This window comes from Cygnus atratus, chromosome 2 (assembly GCF_013377495.2).
Source record: "Cygnus atratus isolate AKBS03 ecotype Queensland, Australia chromosome 2, CAtr_DNAZoo_HiC_assembly, whole genome shotgun sequence".
Lineage (NCBI taxonomy): Eukaryota > Metazoa > Chordata > Aves > Anseriformes > Anatidae > Cygnus > Cygnus atratus.
In genome coordinates this window covers 62,234,294-62,252,244 of record NC_066363.1, presented here as the reverse complement: position 1 = coordinate 62,252,244, position 17,951 = coordinate 62,234,294, and the positions used below count along the sequence as shown (strand labels likewise).

Here is a 17,951-nt window from a genome sequence, read left to right as displayed (position 1 = left end):
AAATAAGTAATAATACTTGCATTGGAAATTTTAGAACAGAGGGGAAGAAAATAGTGCATTCATACTGGATTTATCTGAAGAGGTCACAACCATTAAATAAAGAAGAGGACTACGTGAATTCAGACGAAACTCAGTAGCTGCTATCCCTCCTACAGACCAAAAGCAAGTTTAAGCAAATGTCAAAGAGCAAGCATACACATTAATGAAGACAACTTATTATGATGATCATTTCATCTCTACCCACTGCATGAGTTTAAATCACTGTCCAACTTGCTAGCAGGAAGCCAATTCTTAAAATCTGAAAATGAATAGAAGTTTCTTATTCCAAACTTGTGTTGAAACACAATAGAAACACATAGAAAAAAGGAAAATACTTTTGATCAAGTTGCATGTTTGACTCCACAACAGACACAGCTGGGACAGCGGGGAAAGAGATCTGTCAGGTCTTCTTTTCTATCCATAGGAGAAAAACTGTGAAGCATTGTAGTGCAGGCCCTACGCAGAGCAGCAAGCAGCCATCAGCTTTGAAAAGCAGAGGGCACCTCATTCTGCCTTTCCTCAGATGAATCAAAAATTAAAAAAAAAAAAACAAAAAACAACACACACAGTTTTCTAAAATCCTTGGGTCAGCAAGGGAGTTTGTGGGAGTGAGGGAAATGCAGAGAACTAACAAATCAGCTGTACAAATCTGGGGCAGAGGAGAATTCTACAGAACAGCTAAGGTGAAGAGGTGACAGAGGCAAGGCTATTAAAAAGGACCCAGAAAGGTCCTGTTTTTATAGCTTGTACACATGTTAACTACTTGTGTGGCCCTACTGTGAGCTCCTAAGTTTAAATTAACATCAAGTTGCTGAAGTTAATTTTGTAGGCGCTTAAATCTTTCAGATCATATTCAGTCTTCACTACAACATGAAGCCTGACCACTTAAAACCCAGACAACAGGTAATGCTAGCAATTTCATAATAGCAAGTGATTATTTTCTTATCTGCAAGCTGAATCAGAAAGCTCTAGAATCATCGTGAATAACTGCACCCCTAGTCTTATTGCACCAGAAGTCTTCCTACAAGTATTTCTTACTCTTTAAAATAATCGACTATTACAGAGTTGTGGAATAGAACAGAAAAGAATATCAGAAATTTTAGGAGATATACATATAAACACACAGACCAGAAGCAATATATAAGGTTCTATAGATACGTTTTACTTGTATGTCAGAAGCAGTAGATTAAGTAGAGCTTTAGGTGTACTTTTTGCCCTTCTCAAATGAAGCTACTCAAACCAGCTCTGTACTTTCAGGTTTTCCATGGCTGTTCTATCTAGCTTGTCCTGGAAAAAATTAATTAACATTTTAAAACAGATCTTGTCTTTCTGAATCACTATTTGAAGCACTAAAACTGAAATTTACTTTGTTGGAGAGTAACTATGTGATGCAAGTTTGACTTTTCTATTAGCTTTTCAAAAGCACCTGAAGAAATCAGAACTTCTTAAAGAAATTACATTAGAACCTTCTTCTTTATCTCTTGTACAGCTATTTTATTTGAGGAATAGAAGAAATAACTTTGACTTGAAATCTCGGCCCCAAAAAAGAGAATTGCAGAACACTAATAAATACTTAGGAGGGAATAAACTAAGAGCCTTCCAATACGGGAAGGTTGGAATACTTGATGATGTAATGTAGGAAATGTTAACAGCTATCATGTGGGGATGTTACAAGGCATAGACACGTTCACGTTGCAAGAAACAGGAAATAATCTGTGTCGGGAGCACAAACTGTAGGATGTGGAATATGTTTGCATACTGAAGACACCACATGCACATTCCATATGAAATAGAGCACTATACCACATCTTTTCAAATAAACTATTATATTCTTTCATGCAAGGTTAAGAACTGAGTTGTTTCAGTTGCTCCCTCAATTCTGGTGTTACTTTCCTTATGAAAAAAGTAGTTATCCAAATCGAACATTCCCTGAGTAGACAAAGAAAAATCTGTATAGCTGATTTCTGTTTGGAAGAGTCTTCATAACTTTACTGGCAACAAAAAATATGCAGAGTTTGCTACTGTGCTCTTTTAAGTAATTTTAATACTTTGTATTCATATTCATGTAATTACATTAGTGATGTAATTATATCCTAACAGACAGTTTTGTGAGGTCTTGCTCTATGGTTCAATTCCAATTTTGGCCAATTGTTTTCTAATACTTTTCTTGAAGAGATCTCTCCAGCTGGAATCCTGTTCATATCCCAGGGTAAAACACAGCCAAAACATAGGCAAAGTTATGAAGGCCCACCGCATAACATCAAGAAAATACTGATTTTACAATTGTTGCACAGATTTGCAGACACAAAGACAGCTAGAGACAGATTAATGTGTACAGCTACAGATGAGAAAGGAAAAAACACCGTTTAGTCAGCCACAGTCTTACTCTGCACCTGGCTGATTCCAGTTTGTAGGTGGAACCAAGCAAGTGCCACCTAGCTTTGAACCCTTTAAGGGCTTCTGCACCTATACTTTTTGCAGACGTGTTCTCTAAACCAACCTGAAGATGAATCAGTAGTCATACTCCGCTTATTTATAAGAAGAATTCACAAACATTTGGCTACTTGGATTGAAAAATATAACTACTTTACATAAATATCTTCAACATCCAAGAAAATGTACAAATCTAAAGTCAAACACATTTGGCTTGCAACAAGCCCTGTTTGCTAATATCTTTATAAAGGCTCAGATCTAAAGAAAAGTAGTCATTTTAAACACAACCAATATACAGCAAATGCCATCCCATCATATGGAGACACTCACCATTCTATACTTCTAGTGAAACTGGATGATAACATTCCACATCTTCTTGCAAGCAACATACGCCTTGTTTTGGTCCTGGATAGTTAGTCTCCACTCCTGTGTTTTGGAGCAGTCTTTTTACAGCTCAGAGATACCATTGCACCTGAAACATTCAGCAGCACCGTGCAAAACCATCACTTAGTCCCCGAGACTTTGGGTTGACTGTGTAAAAGTGGAAAACCATGATGACATGGCTGATTTTGCACTTGTGAAGGCTCCTCCAACTGACTGACCTGCGTTATAAAACAAAAGAAAGAGTTCATAGTGTAATATTATCTTTACTAAGCTCTTAAGCCAAATAAATAAATAATTAAAATGCACCAAACAACCAGTTCTCCAATTTGGAATTTAAAACCCAAGCCTAAATCATGTGTCAGAAAACATTCAAAGAACTTCAACACAGTAGCTCAGCAGAAATGGCCTCCATTGTCCTTTGCCCTGGACGACTTCCTAGACCTACTAACTGAAAAGCTCTCCTTGCCAGAGAACACAGCAAAGAAAGTAGCAAGACTCCAGTGGAATTTTTCACTCAGGCTGAAAAGGTTTTTCACTCCAATGGAGTTTTTCACTTCAAGCTGTTTTCAAAACAGGTTGAACAACTTTTGGCAAAGCACCTATGGAACAACTATAGCACTCCTATCTCTCCAACTGACGAACTCACGTTTTCTTGCACTGGAAGATAACAACGTGATGAAGGTGCCCCTATTCAAGCGCAACGAATACTTTCCCAGAAAATTACAGCCTATTGCAAAACCTGCAGAAACTGGCATGAGCTCTTCCTAGCAGTTCAGTCAGCTCCGTATAGTTTCAAAATGATATGAAATTGAGAACAGCTCAACGCAGAAGATAGTGTTGTGGTCTAAGCACTCCTACATTACACAAAAGCTTTTACCTGAACATCCCTCTTCCCATGTCCATCTCCAGCCCATGCTGGAGAAGGAATTTACACTTTTTTTTTTTGGCCTACCTGCTTCTGTTTCCACTATTATGCAATATACAGGGCCCCAGTCAGCACCTTTACCCCTCAAAATGTTGTTCTGTTTTGTATGTGTATTATAAAGTACACTTGGCTTAAAATGAAATAAAACTGAGATATAAGATGCTTCTTTAAAAAATGAACTAGAATCATAAAATCTCCTCAGTTGGAAGGGAGCCACAGGGATCATCAAGTCCAACTCCTGGCTCCACACAGGACCACCCCAAAATCAAACCCTATGTCTAAGAGCGTTGTCCAATCGCTTCTTGAACTCCAACATGCTTGCTGCCATGACCGCTTCCCTGGGGAGCCTGTTCCAGCCCCCAACCACCCTCTCAGTGAAGAAATTTTTTTAACATCCAGGCTGAACTTCCCCTGTTGCAGTTTCATGTTGTTAGATCCAAGTTGGTTCAAAATAAGTTTCTTCAAAATAAGCTTCTTACCTACAGCTTTTCCTGTTTGCACAACATTTCGGCTAGTGGAAACCATCACGTTTCCAATCTTCTTTCCACGTTCACTGTTTTGCACAGAGCTAAACAAGAGAGGTACTGAAGACTTAGTCAACTGACATTAATTCCAGGTGTACATACATAAAGTGTATAGTTAAAATATCTATCTATACACACAGAGATCTATATAGCACTATCAAGCCCATAATTCCTGTATAGGTTGCATACATCTTATCCAGTTAGACAAGCTTCTCTAAGGAAGACGAGATACAGCCAGCAAGACAGGAATCAAAATACCCAACATTTCATTTTTATAGAACATGGTAGTATCTTTCCTAACGTTTACCAAAATACATATTTGTTCCATATTACAAAAGCAGGATTTTCAGTAGTTTTGGAAAGTTCTAGCCCTAACTATTAGCTTTAAACAAAACCGTGTTACTGAACAATTGTTATTCTTTTTTTCCATAGAGTTTACTTTGTATCTTGCCCTAACACCAAATTTTTGATGAAGTCTAGTTCACTCTCATACATTTGATTCAAAATGTGAGAAGAATAAAGACGTTACCATCACTTGGAAAGGAGAACATAATCAGTTCCATTGCATGAGTGCGATGACTTTAAAATAAAATTTGCTTAAATTGTAACATTCAAGTCCACATTTCAGACTTTGCAAATTTATTTATGTCAAACTTATTGACAACGCAGCATGTTACATTGTTGTCCCTATTCACGACTTTCTTTATTAACTTGAATACTTTCAAAATCTTCAGTGTAAATGCAAAAAGCAGAAAGAACAGAGTACATCAAGAACAAGTATAGACTCAATTTGCAAAATATATTATTTAAAAATATTTTTTATAACTAGAGAAATTTAGAACTACAGATCCTTTTACATTCACTTAAGACTACTCAGAATAGTAGAAGAGTCTCTCCTTTCAAAATAAAAATCAGGGCAAGTCAAAGATTGTAGATGCTTCTACACCTTTCAGATCTTTCAGGTCTTTCTACAAGGACCAGTCATTAATAGTAAGAGCTGCTATCAGCAGACACTTTATTGAAGGCAATTATCTTGTTACAAATCTTGATTCGTTTGCAATTCTCAATTGTCATCACAGAAATTTCATCTGCCACTAGCCAGCAAAAGCAACAAGAAGATTTGTTGGGCTGAAGTCTGAACCCCTTTTATTGCTCATGTTGTTGCTCTATGTTAGCATTTGGTTTAGGTCTCCTCACAGTATACTGAAAGTAATAGTCTATGGTCAAGACAGGTGCAGAATTAGCAGCATGTATATACTGCTGATTTGCAGGTGTCTTACAGAACTAGTCTCTGATGTTTTGTGGTCAACATAGCTAGTTTTCCCACTTAACTATCTGTCTTGCTTGGTGCATAAATTAACTGCAAGACTGAGGCTTTTGTTGGAGCCAAACTGCTACAGAAATAACAAGCACTACTGAGTTTTAGACAGTAAGAGCTAACACCACCTCAAAGTTCAGATTATTTTGGTGCAATAAGAGGTTGTGTAAATCTCATTTTAAACCTGTATCTTGAAGAAACTGAACCGAGTCTGAACAGTCTCATATATGATGAACTTCTAAAAAGTTCGAAAAGTTCGAAAGAATGCCGTATTAAAAACAAAGCTAATTAAAAAAACAAACACATTTTCTCCAAATAACTGAACCTAAAGACAACATATAGAAAAACACCAATGAAGGCTTAATAGCTTTAGTTTACAATTTAAAAATAAAAACACAGAAGACATAATTGCAATGCAAAAATCAGACATCTATTACAAAAAGCCCAGCACAAAATAGTGTATTAGCACTGTTTTTCTCTATTTCAGATAAACTGTCCATCTTTAGATGTGACATTTTTGCAGAACCTTGAATACAGTTTCATGCACATGGCTGATTTAAACCATTATTTTGTTTAGTTCATGATAGCAACAGTTGTGCAGTTATTAATCTTAGACCATTAAAAAAAACCCACAAAACATATCAAGCTACTACATACTTACTGTGACAATCTTAACTTAACATCTGATACAGAGTATTGTCCCTGGAATGGGTGGCTAGAAGAGGAGAAAAAAACAAGAAAAGCATTAAATACTTTTCCACGATTAACCCGCATCACAACTTCAATTCCTAGTTACATTCCTCTTCATAGTTTATATAAAAAAAAAAAATAATCCCCTTATTGTAGACACAGCACTGTATCACTTCATAGAAAGCTAGGTCATACTGACTATTTGGTCTCAGGTTTCTTATGAACTAACATGTAAGGTGTCTTCTATTTACATATCAGATATTAAGAATCTTCTCTTCACACTAAGGCAGAGACACCTTCTCCTAGCAAGACAAAGCATGCAAAGAAAACAAACCAGAAACCCTTAAGTAGACCAAAAGAGTTTTGTAAGTCTGAAGAACAACAGTCTTCTTCAAACGACAGCAGCTGCCGAAGCAAGAACAAAAGCTAGCAAAACTCCCTGCAGTGCAGTACAAATGTGTGCTAAACAAAACACATGCACAGCCTATAGTGTTAACAAGCCTGGCATCATCTAATCTTGGAATAGAAATGCACTTAAAACCACCCAAACTACAGCAGATGCAGCATTAACTCAGCCAGCTCCCCTCCATTCCTGGACATGGCTATTCCTTGTACACCTGGAAGCAACTAATGGAAAGGAGAACCATCTGAGGGCAATTCAGAGGAATAACAAACTCTCTACAGCTCAGGACAGCCATCAATTGACTTGTTCAAGTTTCAGTTCTGACTCTGGATATAGTTTTCTTCATAAAATTATATCCCAGAATTAGAGTAAGGTATTGAAGAACAGAAATATTCAATGAAGAATATTTCTGTGCTCACAGAGTTTTACTGCATGGGATCCTAAGTTTTCACCCTCAAGGCTTTATAATAGGAGCAAGAGGGGCACTAATCCTACAGAATGGTGTGTACATAGCTGCTCATAACTGGAACGTTCCATGTTAAATCCTAAAAATCAGTTCCTTACCTAGAATTTACTTCTGCAAGAGCTGGATGCTTATTGCTATTCCATACTCTGTAGTTGTGAGTATTCTTCCAGGCTACTACAAATGGTGTTCCAAAGTCTGACAAAGTCTTCTCATTGTCTGAGAAATTAAAATAAAGATGTGAACTTGCAGCAATTCATTACAGGTATAATACAAGAAAAATGACTGCATCTTAAAGAAAAACTGGAATTTTCCAGACTCTCATCAAATCAAAGACAAGTCAAATGTTAGTACAAAGAACCTAACATTTCAAAAAATGTTTTATTATTTTAAAGTGTCCCAAATAGAAAAAGCCAAGACAAAACAAAACACTTAAAAATGAGAAAAGCTTGTTTTTGTTTTTTCTTAATTAATTTGTAAAGTTCTAAGTGAAGAGCTCAACTGGAAAAAGAAAGTCACACAAACATAGACCTCTTGACTTGTTCTCTGGGCAAAGACAGAAAGGGCAGAGAAAGGCCACGCAGTAACTGAGAACAAAAACATCATTTACATTGATTTTGGTCAGATACACTAGAATTTGCTGTACTATGTTAATGCTCATTCAAATATAGTAAATTTCAAATCCACTCCAAAACCACAGTATGAGCTACTGTGGAATCAACTTATCATAACAACCCCTTTAAAATACAGAAGATTGTGGCAAATCATTTTAGAACCAGACAGTGAAGTAGTATGAATTTCATGAAAAGCCTGACATTCCATTATCAAACTATTAATCATCTTAAAATATTAATGTTGTCAGACAAAGAACTTTTCACCTTTGAGACTTTAAAACCACATTTTTGATCTCATTGCTTCTCAGAAACACCACAGAACAGAAACTGAGTTACTTTATTGGTGTGAAAGGAGAATAATCATGAAGAGGATGAAGTTAAGAGGGTTAGTGGTTGGCAAACTTCCACAAATAAGCCACTGATTCTTTTGGCTGCATTCATGCATGAAAAGCTGCAACACAGAGTATTCCCTCTGAGTTAAGGCAAAAAATGTTGAGCTCCAGAAAACACAAGCTGGTAAAATCCCTAGCTGACACTTAAGTGAATCCCTTTTGAAGACCATAGCAGGAATGGAAAAGAGATGAGAGACAGTAGTAAAACCTCCCAAAAAGAGCCACTTAACTTCATGCCTCCTTGAGTCCAATTAGTTCCCCAAACTGAATTTCAGGTCTCAACAAACTCTGTAGGACACCCAAGTTTGTAAAAGTCTCATCATATACAGGGTTTCAGGAACTTCTACTTATAATGAAAGCTTAATTAAATCAAGGAGAAACAGAGAAGAAACAGGTCTGTAAGGCTGTGAAGAATGAGTAATAAGCTTGTCAAGGAATAACAAAGACAGAAAAGGACAACCAAAAAAAAAGTAGCACAAAATGAAACTTTAGGCAGAGGGAGATCCGATGACAGGCCACACATGCAATGAAACAGAACAAATACTTTTCTACACCCACCCTCATCTCAATTCCTAGACAAGGTCTTGTCTAGATCTGTTCTACCTGGTTGCAGCACAGCAGCAAGCAGCGCGTGAAGGTAAGCACTGAACTGAGCCCTGATCCACTCATCTCCTCCTTCCCATCCAGTGCCATCAAGGAAAACATCATCTCTGTTCTCAGTTACATGCTTCACCAAGTAATCTGCAAATCTTAGGTCAGCGGTTGTAGGGTTCAGGATCTTACGGAGTTCTGGATCATGGATTTGTACATGAGCATCTTCTATCTGTATGAAATAATTCCAAGGGTAAAAATTTATCTAAATAAAACTGCTCAAACATACTACTACATACTGCTACTGACAAGCAGCTACCTAAATCAGAATGCAACAGTCTCAACAAATATCAAAAAGAAACAAATGACCAAAGAAATCCTGAGTGAAAAGTTCTCAGTGTCAGCTACTGCTCTGACACAACCAGAACCTCATCATCAACCAGGCAGAGTTAAAAGCTGCTCATTTGAAAGGATTTGGCAAGAGAAAATTGGTGTTCACATGTGTTTTCTTAGAGGCTCTTTTGGATTTTCACTTCAATTTATGAAGTTCACTATCAATATGTAGCTATCCTAGGCTGATTATATAGTTGTATACACTTACTAGAACAGACATATTGTTTTCTGAGATACTGTTTTTAACATGTCAATTATATCAAGAGGAAATCATCATTAACACACTTTATTCTCTAACTGTATGTTTCTTAGCTCAGAGCACTCATTTTTGAAGAGCTTAATCCAAAGCCATGAAAAAGATGAAAAAGCCTGTGACATGAAAAGTAAAATTACACCTTAATTACAGCTTAAAGTTCTGTCCTACCCCAAAAACTGATACAAACGGAATACCCTTCAGCATTTAAGAATTTATTTCATAGAGAAGTAATTCAAAACTTCAGACATGGACCCAAAACTATACATTCAAAATGCAACCTCTTTTTTCCCTCCCTTCCAGTTCACAGAGTTCAAACGCAAAGATCATACTTCCACAATTGCGTCGCTCAGGTGCTTTTGCTGACGGAACAGGATATTGGTGGCTCCTGCAACAAAGCCGCGGACTGTTACATCCGACAGGAGATGATGCTGCTGCAGTGCCATGTATGGCAAGCAAAGGTAACCCTAAAGCAACAGAGATATTTAGAGGATTAACAAAAGCCCCCTCTCCTCTAAAAAAAAAAAAAAGTCTCTATTCAGAGTTATGTCCCTAACAAAAGTTAGCACATTTCACCCGGAATGAACAACACTGGTTACTACAATTTCAGTTGCAGTTATCTGTTGTTTTGCTGTGTTTTATCTGCATAGTAAAGGAACCAAATTCTACATAAATTGAAAGTTCCAAGAGGTTGTGTTGCCTTACAGTCTCAGGACTGAAATACAACGTGAATTGACAAGAATCCAGTGTTTATAAGGTAACAGAATAAGTAATATGCACCAATAGTGAGTTCTCAGGGCAGTTCAGAGACAGGAAATCAGCAGAGATGAAGATGCATCTCTCCATTTGCACACCATGAGGTCTTTTGACATGTCTCAAGTCTACAATGCAGGACAGCTAGAAAAATACAGAACTGATATCCACATTCGATAGATGGACATTTCCAAGTTCTAGAGATAACAATCACTTTTTGATGAGCATATGCATGCTTTAAAAGAGAGTAGTATAGAAAGCAATGCACTGTGCTCCTCAAACACTCCATGCTTAGGTTAATCTAGCATCCCACACTCACACTCCAATAAAAAAAAAAAAAAACACACACAACAAAACACATTTTGAAAGAAGCGTCATAAGGCTTTGAGGTAAGATATTCCAAGAGCACTGAGAAACAGCTGTAGTTATTTTAATTTTAGTTTTAAATATAGGAACAGCATAACTCTAGGACTAATACTCAAGCCTAATTCCAGCTGTTCATTTGCATAAAGCACACCACAGTTTATTCACTAGCAGAAGCCCAGAAAAGCTAACAGCATACTGGAAAGAAACAAAGAGCACATGTACTTTATCACACAGTGCATAGTAATTGGAAACATATGGAAGAAAGGAGCACTATTCCCTTTTGTCATATTGAACACAGGGATGGCTTTCCAGATGACAAGCACTTATCGGCTGAAAGCAAAAACAGCCTGTGTCAAAGGAACAACAGCGCTTTGAGATGGAATCACCAACCTAAAATAGAAAAAAAATCAGAAAAATATAGCTCATGCTGGTAAAGGAAGGTCTAACTGTTGTATACGTAAGTAGCAAAGTGTTGGAAACTTCACTATTTTAAAGCATCAGTTCCCAAAAGTCCAATTTCTCTGTAAATATAACAATGTTTATTTCTGTGCCCTTGTTCAAATTTTTTTTTTTTAAAGAATACAGTTGAAGTGAGTTTTAGTTCTTACAGAACTGCTACTAAAGAAACAAGTATCACAACCTATTTTTCCCTATGCTCTGATGCATTTGGATATATTATTGTATCATCTGGCAATGATTCCTCCTATTCAAATTTGTTAGTCTTTCCATGGCATGGCATAAAACAACCCAGAGATGAGAGCTCCAAAAGAGATTCAAGCTTTCCAGTAAGTGGTTAAACTATAACTTATAATCATATTTTTCTGGTAATTTTGAGATGTAGAGCCATTTCTGTTTAATTACACTGAATGTATTCAGATGAAAAGTGCCTCTGTGAAATAGAAGGTGAACATGTAGAAACTGCCAACTTCTTTAAGGTCATTTACTTTTCCATTTCATGAGCTTGGTGGCAAATTAAGTTTGCACACTTAAGCCTCCTTATCAATTATTTGATTCTTGCTTTCAATCTTGTTCTTCAACAGACCTAAATTAAATACAAATTACAGGCTATTCTTTTGATTAGACAGACCATAAAGACAAACACCAGACTCTACATCAGTGCTGAAAAACTATTTCTAACAGTGACAGGGAAGATGACATTTGAGCTGCTCACTCGGACCCATTTAGTGTACTCTTTCCAATGAAAGGTATTCCAAGAAGCTCAAATATCATTGTCAAATACAACATTCTGCAAGAAAACACAAGCATCTACAAAGGAAGAAATGCCACTTTGAACCTCATAACCTTCAGGAAATAGATCTGAATCTTCTGCTTTCTGGGCAAGTGCTCACCTAAAGGGTTATTACATTTAAAAAAAACACAAAAACACAACAACAAAAAGGTATCGTATCACTTCTTTCACTGACAAAGCTATTTTTAAAAGGGAGGCATTTTCTCCATTTTATACAGAGAACCAGCTCTGGTAGATGTATTGCTTGTTATTGAACAATGCCCATCAAAGCCTGTACAGGAACTCTGGGATACCTGGAGTTCAGTTAGGCAATTTTTAGTGAAAGCTTGAAGCTGAGCAGCTCAGCACTGTGCATGGGGAAAGAGCGACAGACAACCTGGTAGTGTTATATAAGGAAGGGGGGAAAATATATATATATACATAAGAGAAGGAAAACAGGCTTAGGAGGGAGCTAAGATAGCTTTCAGAAACTTAGTTTGGATTAAGGTATCTAAATACTTAAGTACTCTGATCTTGACCCATACAGATTAGATCAACAATTCTTCAGAGTAAAAGAAAACAGTGATTACTGATAGATACTGTTCATTAACCATGCTAGGTCTAGAGGTTACCATCACGCAGAACTGCAAACAGTACAGAAGTGCATGTATGAAAGGGAAATGTATGTGCGTGTGCACACCCCTCAGACACACAAGAGCTCTTTCCATCTGCCTATGAACACGCAGTCACTTGTCAGAGACTTACGTGTTTTGTAGTACCCTACTGTCCATTTGGAGCTGGGTAACCAAAATTATTAGCCACTTCTGAAAAACAGAAGACTTTATGAGTTACCTGGTATTATAAACAACCTGTTTACCTTTGTAAAAATAGCCAACGGCATACCATACTGGTCCTCTTCCAACCCAGATACGAGTCCTGGAACAAGCACTGTGTGTCCTGTATTTGCCTGGGGCTGGACAGTGATTGGAAGGGTTTCAGAACTCCTGCATTCACTTGGGAGATTTTCAGCCTGTTCTGATGCTGCGTTTTCACGTACTCCTTCTTTCATATTAGACTCCTCTAAAATGCTGGGATCTAAGGTCTCCCATTCACTTTCAGAGGACTCTGGAGAAGTGCGGGAAGGAACTTTCAAGTGCTGCACGGTACCATTGGAGGACTGAGCTCCGTTGCAAATCTTCTCTGACTGGGAGAAAGGCACGTTTGTGTTTTGACCTCCCAGCGAATGGTTTCCTGCCATCTTCCTGCCTCCCTTCCCCATTCCCAAGTTTGTATTTGAAGTATCAGCAGCAGATACAGAGTCATCTAACCGTGGTGTAATTTCTTGCAAGACAGCATCCTCCGATATGCTCTTTCTTGGTCTATAGTGTGAGCAGTCTGTAAGACCATGTTCAATCATACCTGGAAAGTGACAGGATCCATGGAAATTAGCATCTCAACATAAACTTTAACAAACATTATTTAAGAAAATGAAGAAAGTGCCCTTGTGTGCACAGTGGAAATAATGTATTTTACAACAGTACTTGAAAAAACAACCAACCAACCTCTCTCCCCAAAAGAAGCAACCCCAACTTTTTGCTTTGAGGAGACTGGTTACAAGTTAAGAATTAGTAAGGTTAAGGGTTTGTCTGTTTTGTTTTCAGAAGCACATGCAGAAGGAATTTTTGATTTTTAAGGAACTTGCAGGAATGTATGACTAATTCAGAGTCCCATTTAGGTTACCCACAGGCAGTACAGAAGATCCAGTGGCTCTAATAGGTAACCCATAGAGTGCATATAATGTTAGGACATATGCCCACAATACATGCACACGCATATAAGTTAAGACATTTTTCAGTCAATATATCAATGTAACTATTGTTGCAAAAGTTGTTTCCCACATGAAACAGTACAGGCAACTTTTTAATATGGTTTCTGGTGGTAACTGAGAAGTCCAAATTTCTCTTCTTACCAGGAAATAGTGACAAGACCGTCATCAGAGCTCCCACCAATCTATTTACTGGAGAAATATAAAACAGCACCTGGGAAGGAAAGAAGAAGGAAAAAACAGGAGAAGAGGGCAAGAGAGGAGAAGGGAAGTAGGGAGGAAAATTAAAAAAATAAATAAATAAAAAGTTACACTTAAGTGTGACAAAGAACACCTGCAAACCGGTCAAGGAATTTATTTATTTTAAAAAGGAAGTCTGCTTACCCACAAAAACTCTTACAACTGTTCAAATTAAATATTTAAATAGGTATAGTGTGAATTTCTATATTATAAAATACATGTTATATATATGTGCCTGTGTGCATAATATATATCATTAGTCATTCAGTCAAGATTTTTTTTTGACTGAATGCTTTTTTGGATCCAGCATGCTGATTGGATCAATTTTAGAAAAAAAATCCAACTAAACAACTGACAAGAAGTTATTCCCAGCACTCTGCATCAGTTGTTGTTAATTTGTAGTACATTAAAGTGTCTCTGTTATAAATCAAAGAGACCAAATAATCTCCATTCCAGAATTCTGACAAAAATCTACACAGGAAAAAAAATCCCTTCTAAGAAAATATATCAAAGATACACAGATAAGCAAAAAGCAGGATAAATGCAGCATGCATTATTAGAGATATTTTCCTATGATAAAAAAAATGAGTTTATGGAAACAGAAAACATGATTGTTTTTCCATGTTATGCCTTAAGTGCTTTACTGAAGGTAGTATCAATCTCCTTAATTAAATTACAGAGACTGGGAATAGTAAATTAGTTAAGAATTCAAATGGGGGATGTAAAAGGCTAGCAGTGAAAGAAGAAACATGAGGCTGACTGAATGTTACTACTGAAGTTCCTCCAAGAAAGACCTTCAGAGGAAGGGAGGAACAAAAAAAAAAGGAAGAATAAAGAAACGGGTCTCGTTTAATAATGACATTTTTACACCTTCCGTGAAAAAGGAGAACAATAGAAGTAAACATATAAGCATTAGAAGGAATCAACAATGCAAAGGAATACAGGATGATTGCAGACAGCTTCATGACTTTGCAGGCCAGTTTTATAGGTGCATAATGAAATTAAAAGTGCAAGTTTGTGGACTTAGCATTAAAAAAAGACTTCTGCTGTAAGCTCAGAAGTCACTTTAGAAGTGACCGATGAGTAACTTAAGATCCACTTGCACATCTACAAGCTGCTGGTTTGATGGAACAAATTAAAAGACCTATGCAGTCCTAAACACATACCAAATGGTGTTAATGGTTCCTCAGCTGGAAACAGTCTGTGTGCATTACCCTGTACAATCATTCCTCTCCACGCCCCGTGTTCAAGATAGGTGAACTCAAATTCCAACAACCACAGAAAAAAGCATGATGCGAAGAACAAGCAGATCAGCTGAGAAAAGAATTTCTGCTGATACCAGTAGGAATGAACTCTAATTTCTTTTAAGATGCTGGTCAGTACAAAAATACGGGACGCAATAGCAGGGAACAGGACCCCCACAATACCTCTTCCAGTTTTAGATTCTCACATACCATGTATTCCTAGTTACTTCTGTAGGCTTAAAAGTAAGTTTTGCTAAGTCTATAAAGACGTACTTTGTTTTCAAGAAATCTATTCAAAATTTAGCTTTTAGTTCGGGTGGACTGCTTACTTAAGCCAAGCACTTTTTTGTATTTGTTCCACCAACTAGTCCCTCTGCCATCTTTCCATCTGTATGGGTGCATGCTTCGTTACTCCTCCTACATTATATGGCCTACAACATTTACATTAGCAAACTGTGCGGTCCTGGCAGCAGAAAAATCAAACGATCACCATCTGGAAGTAGTCTTCCAGCCTAATAACAGCTGAGAGGTGAAAAAATAAAATCCCTTTAGTCTGTGGAAAAGCATCAACCAAATTGCTAGCGATTAAAAAAAATCAGTCTGTGGCAGTGAGGCATTTTTCAGCTCAAGGAAAATTGGCATTACTTGATCACTTGTGGCTTCTTGCGTATTATATTTAAGGTCTTTGAACATACAGATTTCCACAGTTATTCTTGAACCTTAATGTCTGCCAGAAAACAGGCAGCACCAGAAAACCCAAACTCTTCATTTTGAACTCAGAAGTGTTGTCTTGCTGTTGGAGCTTTGGGAGGAAAGAAAAAAAAAAAAACAACCCCATAAAAAAAATCTCACAGGTTTATTCAATAAGTATCCACTTATTTTCAAAACAATTTCTTGTTTGAGTCACATGAACATGCTTGGGAAAGCCTCCCTTCTCTGCTCTTTCTGTGCATTTATGACTTGTTGCTTAAGCTTCAGAAAATAGCTCAGTAGAACTGAATTTCAGATCAGAAAATTGTAGCTCAGTATTTTGTTTATGTATGCCCAAGTTCTGAACTGTCACGATGAAATGACAGCTTAAGCTTTTAAACAGATCAATAGAGAAGCTGGGTTTCTTCAGTGGGTTCACTGAAAAAAAGTGAAATTTGGAGAACTGAAAGTAAAATTTAAAGAACAAGACAAAAAAGAGTCTTCATAAATATAAATATGTCTGGGAGTTGATACATGTTCATATCACTGAAAGTTCTTCTTCTGTTAGTACCCTGAGACAAGAAAACAAATGTGTGTACTATTTCAGATCTGCTTGTACATTTTGTAGATTCCACTTAACTTGCTAAAGTGGCATTGTTTCTGAGGCAGCAAGATACCCCAAAGAAAACACTGAGCGCAGAATTCAACAGTTTATAGCAATATATGCTCTGACTTTACTCAGCGTGACTTGACAGAAATGACTTCTCACATTGTCTCCTCCAGCTGTCCGTGCAATTCAGGTTTGAAAGACATTCCTTGCACCAGTTTCTTTTGGTATGCCTATTTAAAGCCTGAATCAAAAATTCTACTTAGCAAAATCTGTAAAGCTGTGTGCTCCTTTTTAGGTCTCAACATTTCCATCTGCTCCTTCACATAAATACCTATTTACACTATGTGCTTCCCTTCTTACCTTTTATAATATGTTAAGTTACTCTGCTCACATTTAATATTTTACTTCACAGCTATTAATAGAGTATGGATATAACAGTAGCAGAGACAAATTTATACATCAACACACAACAGTTTCTTTGAACATATTTTCCTAATTTACTCATGTATGCAAAATTGCTGATACAACTCCAGATACTTTATTTTAATTTAACTTTATTTTTCACCGGTACGTTCCACATATCTTCATATAAAAGATATTCAACTACATTTCCATTTCAACTATTTGCTTCAGATAAAAATGATACCTTTTTCTCTAGAAGAATCAATTTAAAAAGGATCAAGACCTGAAAAAAAAAAACCAAAGGAAAAACATGATAAACGAAGCTGTACCATTTACCAAAATTACTGTGCAAGCTTAATCTTATTCAAAATTTCATGTTATTCACTTCCTGTCAAATGATCAGATACATCTGACCAGTCAATGGGTATCGGAACACTGTTTTTCTCCACCTGAGCACTCTTTAAAATGGCATTTGAGAAGCACAAATGAAAGACTGCGCAAACAGGAATTGTAATCTGAATTATTAAGGTGATTTATAAATAAAGAACATGTTGTATCATTCCAGAATTTTAAAGAGCAGTAAATCGCATAAACACAGAAGAGTTACTTCACAGAATCACAGCAATTAATTGGGCCAAATACCAAGAATAGCATTCACCTTACCTAATTTTAGACATCTACAGACAAGACATCTAGATCAGAGCTGGCTGTCTAGGCTTTTTATACTCAAAGAAAAAAAAAAAAAGGCAATTTTGGGGCATGACTGGAAGATATCTGAAGAGAAACAAGAGTCTACTAAGAATGCACAAATAAACCACTAAATCCAGAATCTCATGTTTGTTTCCTTGATGCTTCTCAGCTAAAGATTTTAAATGCTATTTGTAACTTAGCTACAGTATACAAACAGTCCATTTCCACAGTCATTATCAAAAAAGAGGGGTTCAATTACTTTCAGGTTGTATGGTGCCAAGAGCTGCAAAAATTACACGGTAACAGGAAAAACGCTCCAAGTGTCTGCAATGACTTTAGCATTATTCTTCCATCACATTCATTCGACAAGGAACAGGAAATAGAAACAAGACCATAATACCTAAAACTCTCCAGGAAATACAGAAGACAGACAAAATTTCTCAGTCTGGAACTTACTTTTACTGAATGTCTGTAGGTGGAA

The 17,951-nt window shown here is 36.8% G+C and overlaps 1 protein-coding gene across 4 annotated transcripts in view; it reads right to left on the bottom strand.

Annotated features, from left to right (window-relative positions):
* AVL9 (AVL9 cell migration associated) overlaps nt 1–17,951 on the bottom strand; it is a 48,036-nt gene that overhangs the window by 6,552 nt on the left and 23,533 nt on the right. For 2 of the 4 annotated variants that reach the window (XR_004779599.2, XR_007707783.1), the window contains exons 8-16: nt 17,025–17,063; nt 13,739–13,808; nt 12,647–13,188; nt 9,755–9,889; nt 8,789–9,008; nt 7,281–7,398; nt 6,285–6,338; nt 4,261–4,349; nt 2,803–3,074 (exon numbers count right to left, since the gene is read on the bottom strand). Coding sequence is in view for 1 of the 4 variants with exons in the window: in XM_035552361.2 (XP_035408254.1) it covers nt 2,980–3,074; nt 4,261–4,349; nt 6,285–6,338; nt 7,281–7,398; nt 8,789–9,008; nt 9,755–9,889; nt 12,647–13,188; nt 13,739–13,808; nt 17,025–17,063 (1,362 nt within the window). In the remaining 3 variants the exon portion in view is untranslated. Of the gene's footprint in view, nt 1–1,180; nt 3,075–4,260; nt 4,350–6,284; nt 6,339–7,280; nt 7,399–8,788; nt 9,009–9,754; nt 9,890–12,646; nt 13,189–13,738; nt 13,809–17,024; nt 17,064–17,951 lie in introns of those variants that run through there. The other 2 variants (XR_004779598.2, XM_035552361.2) reach the window with 2 other exon arrangements.